Source organism: Octopus bimaculoides, chromosome 12 (assembly GCF_046866305.1).
Source record: "Octopus bimaculoides isolate indiv1 chromosome 12, ASM4686630v1, whole genome shotgun sequence".
NCBI lineage: Eukaryota > Metazoa > Mollusca > Cephalopoda > Octopoda > Octopodidae > Octopus > Octopus bimaculoides.
The window spans coordinates 55,772,146-55,779,171 of NC_142939.1; the positions used below are offsets into that span (position 1 = coordinate 55,772,146).

General features: G+C 32.3%; 1 protein-coding gene across 2 annotated transcripts in view; it reads right to left on the minus strand.

Moving 5' to 3' along the window:
- LOC106870130 (small cardioactive peptide-related peptide) overlaps nt 1–1,160 on the minus strand; it is a 40,770-nt gene extending 39,610 nt beyond the window's left edge. The window contains exon 1 of one of the 2 annotated variants that reach the window (XM_014916121.3): nt 793–1,160. In XM_014916121.3, the coding sequence (XP_014771607.1) occupies nt 793–858 (66 nt within the window). In that variant the 5' untranslated portion in view covers nt 859–1,160. The remainder of the gene's footprint in view (nt 1–792) is intronic. The other variant, XM_014916120.3, reaches the window with a different exon arrangement.
- Nucleotides 1,161–7,026: the final 5,866 nt, after the last annotated feature.

The window sequence follows — 7,026 nt, forward strand, 5'->3', positions numbered from 1 at the left end:
TATATATAAAAGTATGTTACTAAATTTGAGAAAATATGAACTGAACAGAATATCATTTATACAAACTAACAATCATACATTCATATACAAATACATACGTTACGTACGTGTGTATATTGGTATGTGTCTATCAAAAATGGACCAAAGGTCCTGTCCAAGATAGGATCATGAGGTCGGTTTCAAGGTCCGCTGCAGGATTCTACTCAATTTTGCTAGCTGAATGGGACTGGAGCAAAAGAAAACGAAGTGTTTTTCTTGAGGTCACAATGGATCGCCTGCTCCAAGAATCTAAATCACACTATTATGGTCAAGAGTGGAACACCCTAACCACTAAACCACGCGACTCCGTCCCTCACATATATATGAACATATGTGTGTATGTGTGTATGTATATATATATATATATATATATATATATATATATATATATATATATATATATATATATATATGTGTGTGTGTGTGTGTGTGTGTGTGTGTGTGTGTGTGTGTGTGTGTGTGTGTATGGTGTAGTGTATGCGCGTGCGTCTAGCATTGGTGTGGTAAGTGCGCGTGAGACCATACACAAATGCAAATTGTGTGTGTATATATATATATACACATAAATACATATATTTATACATACTTAAAGAGTTTATATATATATATATATATATATTATATATTATTTATATATATATATATATATATATATATATATATATATAGAACGTAAACAAAACCACGCATGCTTGCATACACAATTTCTTACAGTCACATAGATGAACATAAAGAATGAAAGTGTCTACTTACTGTTTTGGCCAATACCAACAAGAAACAGATTGTGATGGCAACAAATGACAAATGTTTGCAGAACATTTTGAGTTCCTCTGTGTGTTTTTGTTTGTGTGTGTGTTTTTTTTTCTTCTGCAGCCCTTCAAACAGACTTCTCAGAAAGAATTCTTCTTCGTTTAATATATATTGTTCGTCTGGTACCTCTTATAAATTACGTTGTTGTTTTAAGGTGTATATATATATATATATATATATATATATATATAAATATGTAAATATATGAATAAATTAATATTTAAATATATATTTATATTTTTTCTTCTCTTTTTTTTTGGTTTTTGAGAATGCACCACCGATGTTAGGATTTGCTTAGAAGAATGTATGATAATATTCATTATTTTTCAGCATCTTATATTGTTAGTAAAGGCAGGGCTTCGTGATGTCACGAGAACAAATACGTCCAATCAGCAACCGGTATTGATTTCCGGCCGATGGTGTCGGCGGACTTGATTGCAAATAAAATCCCACACAGAAAGATACACACACAAACATAGAAGCGGCATAAACGCATGTGTAACACATTTACAAAACACAGTCACGCATACACATTCTCTTTCACACGCCCTATTACTCTCCCTATCTCTCTCTCTCTCTCTCTCATGCACATACAACATATATACATGCATATACACACATATACATACGTACAGGCACACACGCGCCCTCTCATTGAAATTTGTAAATGCAACATGGCCGCCTACATACATACAAAACTATATGTGCATATACACAAACACACACACAAGATATGTGCATACCTATATATATGCAATCACATAAGGATAACACGTACATATATACACACGCATACACGAAAATAATAATATATATCCTATTGCAATTTTGCATCCCACAAAAACACACCCATACAAAGATACAATCGTTGTCATATTTAATCATTTGGTGACTCGTATCTCACAGAACACATATATTTATATCTATATACATGCGTATATATATATATATATATATATATATATATATATATATATATATATATATATATATATATATATATATTTATATATATTTGTATATACATGCATGTATGCATACACATATGTACATATGCATCTATCTCTACATATGACACTATATATCATATATATGTAGAAACGTATACATACATCTATATTAAAGTGTCTGCCAATATATATAAACATGCATATCCACACGCACACACGCACACACATATACATGTATGTATGTATGTATGTATGTATGTATCTACCTATCTATCTGTCTGTCTGTCTGTCTATCTATCTATCTATATCGTACGTCTTTACGTTCTGAGTTCAAATCTCGCCGAGGTCGACTTTACTTTTCATTCTTTCGAGGTTGATAAAACGAATACTAATCGAGCACTGGGGGCGTTACATACATATCCACATACACATATACATACATACACCTATTCGCATACATACACCCACATACGCGGGGGCGCTGAAAATTCCTGTCTTTCGGGGTTTCGCGAAAGACCTGGTTGGAAGCCTAACTTTCCAAGTTCTTTAACAAGGCCTAAAAAAACTTAAAGACCGCTGCAATAAGTGTTTGAATCAGAGACGGGAATTTGTGGAATAAAATCATAAATGATCCTCCAGGAACTCTTCAGCAGCCTCTCGTGTGTATATATATATATATATATATATATATATATATATATATATATATATATATATATATATATATATATATATATATATATATATATATATACAGAAGATATATGAGCATATGCATGTATACATACATATATGTACATACCTACATCTACATGTATATATAGATGCATGTCCGGGTACAGGACGTCAAAAAACGTGGACAAAAAGGGAACGGGAACATAAACAAAGCACAAAAAAAACGGGCTTTTTTTACGGACAACAGAATGAACACATAGGAAAGCAGACAAGCCACTTATGGCTCTCACTGCATATTACTTCTGTGTATTGTGTTTGGTTACATACTTATGCTCACCCTGCAATCATTAAATATTGTGCGATCGCTGTCTCTTATGACTATACATTTCTCTCCGAGATATTCTTATTCCTGTACATTGGCTAAAATAAACAAAAGAAACGTCGCGTCAAAATAGTAAATAATCGAGTGAAAAATCCATGGTTTTCTCTAAAAAAACTTATATATGTTTACGAAACTTCAAATTTGAGCTACCCTCTTTCCGTCTCTTTCCTCAGCTTTACTCCGGCTTACCCCAACCACTCTTGAAAAGACTAAAGTGAAAGAATAAGCAGAGACATTTGAGCCTCTGATACAGTGCCTCGTGTTATTTGTTTCGACTCTCCACGCTCTGAGTTCAAATCCTGTCGGCGCATATTTCGCGATTTTATCGTTCTGGCTGCGACAAAAACAATTCGCTGAAGAGAATTGGCGGAAGTGTAAAAACGTCGAACTATTTGTCTTGCATTATTTGTTCCGGCTTTTGACGGCAGCAAACCGGCAGAATCTTTAGCTCTCCACCTTTATTTTCTGAGCGCAAATTCTGCTGGGGTCTACTTTACCTTCCATCCTTCCAGGCCGATAAAGTAAGTACCAGTTGAGCACTGGAATCGATGTGATCGACTTCAAAATTTCAGGCATTATGCTTATATTAGAAAGAATATTTGTTACAGCTTTAGAAGAAACGTTAGCACACTGGGTAAGACATTTAACAACATTTCTTCCGTTTTTACTTTCTGAGTTCAAATTTTATTGGGGCTGACTATGCTGTTCCTCTAGCAGCCGATAAAATAAGTACCAGTTAAGCACTGGGGGTCGACGTATTCGACTAGCTCCCTCCCGTAAAATTTCAGATCTTGTGCCTGTGGTAGGAAAACTTTGCCATTCATTCTTAAGACGTCGATAAAATAAAGTATCAGACAAGAACTGGAATTGATGGTATAGATTAATCCCCTCCATGTGAACAGCTGGCCCTGTGCCTAAATTAGAAACCATTATTATTACTAGGCCGGTGCAGCGGCAGAATAGCTTGAACATCAAACGAAATGACTTGCATATTTAGTTACGTCAGTTTGCATTTTGAGTTGAAATTCCATCGTGGTCAAATCTGCTTTTCATCCGATTAAGATCTATAGACTCATAGCACGAGATTAGGGTTGATTAAATTTCTGATCTCTCTTCCTTCAAATCCCAAGTTTTGTGCCTATATTAAAAGCAATTATTATTATTATTACTGTATAATAAGGCGGCGAGCTGGCAGAATCGTTAGCGGATGAAATACCGCCAAGTATTTCGCCTGTCGCTACGTTCTGTGTTCAAATTCCGCCGAGGTCGACTTTGCCTTTCATCCTTTCGGGGTCGATAAAATAAGTCAAGTACTGGTGTCGATGTGATCGATTGTCCCCTTCCCCACAAAAAACCAGGCATTGTGCCTGTAGTAGAAAGGATTATTATTACAGTAAAAGTAGGCGAGCTTGAAGAATCGTTACCGTGCCGCACAAAATTCTTAGCGGTTCAAATGCCGGCGAGGTCGACTTTGCCTTTCATCCTTTCGGGGTCGATGAAATAAACACTAGTTGATCTCTGGTGTCGGACTAATCGATTAATCTCCATCGCTCTATAAGTTGTTGGCCTTGTGCCAAAATTTGAAATAGTTGATTATTTCGGCTTTGTGCCTTCTGTATACAGTTCCTTCTATCGTCTGCTTGGGGACGAAAAACTAAATCCGTCGTCCGGTTTTTGACATCAGCATCTCCTAACTCGGGTGCTTTTGGCAGAATTTATTCCGTGCCAAGCAATTCGGTCGGACATCCGGTTTGAAGAGAACACCACCTGTACAAACATTCTCTGAGGCCCTGAAACGTTTACCAGATTGCTCTTCCCTACTGATTAGAAAATGGTGGTCGTGGTGGTAGTAGTTGAAAAAAAAAAAAAAAGCAGCAACAGCACAACTTCATGCAAACATAATTTCACTGGAACACATGGAGAAAAGCGCACATGCACATAATGCATATGAACAGATCGCTTGCATTATGAATCTATACCACACAACACTTGTTAATTACTACTTAGCAATTCCCGCTTAAAAAAGCCGCAAGGTTTTATGATTTTATTAAAATCTCTGCAAACACATTTACAGAAGCGGTTCAACGGCTAATACATGCAAAATGAAAGCAGCCAGTTAATAAATCTATGTATCAGTCCACAATCTATTCTTTATTCTAAACTATGGCACCAGGTATGTATATATATGTATATATATATATATATATATATATATATATATATATATATATATATATATATATATATATATATGTGTGTGTGTGTGTGTGTGTGTGTGTGTGTGTGTGTGTGTGTGTGTGTGTATGTATGTATATGTATATAAAATATATACGTATATAAATATATATGCTACAAACACACGCGTACATATAATCATGTGTATATGTATATAAACTGATATAAATATACACTTGTATATATATATATATATATATATATATACATATATTTGCGTACATGCTTACACACATACATACGTATATATGTATATATGTATATATGTATGCATGCATATATATATATATATATATATATATATATATATGTATATATATATATATATATATATATATATATATATATATATATATATATATATATATATATATATATATGGACAGGTATCAATACATACATATACTTATTTAGGCAATGTATTAATAATACATTACACCTGCATAATTAAAATACCTAAAACCATATATCCGTACACATACACACAAATATACACAGACACAAACCTAAACACATACACGCACATAAAAACATACGCACGTACACACACGTATGCAAACGTAGAATGCTTCGGGGTATCCGTTCCTGCTTCTGTTATATGCATATATAATTCTTTTAGATGCACTTTAAAACTAATTTGTATATGATTATATAAATTAATAAATAAAGTTCTCTTTGGACATCACTCTCCCCTCCCCACAGACTCTCTTTCTCTCTCTCTCTCTATCTCTCTTTCTCCACGCACATTTACATATAACATACATACATACATACATACATACATACATACATACATATATATATATATATATATATATATATATATATATATATATATATATATATATATATATATACATACACATATATATGTATGTATACGTATATGTGTGTATGTATATATATATGTGTGTGTGTATGTATATGTATATATATGTATATGTGTGCGTGTATATATATGTATATATAAAAATGATAGAGAGAGTGAATACTAAATATATTTTGATTTATGTAATTATGAAATATATAAATACATAGATACATACATAGATACCTATATATATATATATATATATATATATATATATATATATATATATATAGATAGATACATATATATATATATATATATATAGATACATACATAGATACCTATATATATATATATATATATATATATATATATATATATATATATATAGGTACGCACATACACATACATGCATAAATATTTTCATATATATCTATACACATGTCTAGAGATGTATGTATGTTTACATCTAAATACATACATACACACGCATATGTGTAATTTTATATTAAAATATAATTATTAATATTAATATATCTGTATTTGTATGTGTGTGTATGGATGTTTGTGTGTGTTAATGTCTCTGGCAGTGCAAACATTCATATGTGTACGTATTCATTTACACTTGATAAAAAACGTCTGTGTTGCTGCGCATTCAACTATTCGAACATATGGATGCACACACACACCATTCTTGACATCAAGCGCATGCAAGCGCGCGCACACACACACGCATTATATATTCAAACCTATACATCTATACGCAACACACACACACACACACACACACACACACATATATATATAAACACACACACGTACACACACAAACACGCATATATACATGATGTATTATTTACAGAATTAATATTTGTATTATGATATATGTACGTGTTTAATTGATATTTTTATTATATACACGCGTATGCATAGAAATATGTTCATATGTAATAAATGAAATTATACAAATAGTAATACGTACATAAATGCATACATACATATATATTCAGACACACACACATACGCCTATATATATATATATATATATATATATATATATATATATATATATATATATATACATATATATAACCAACCATATATACATATGTATGTATATATAT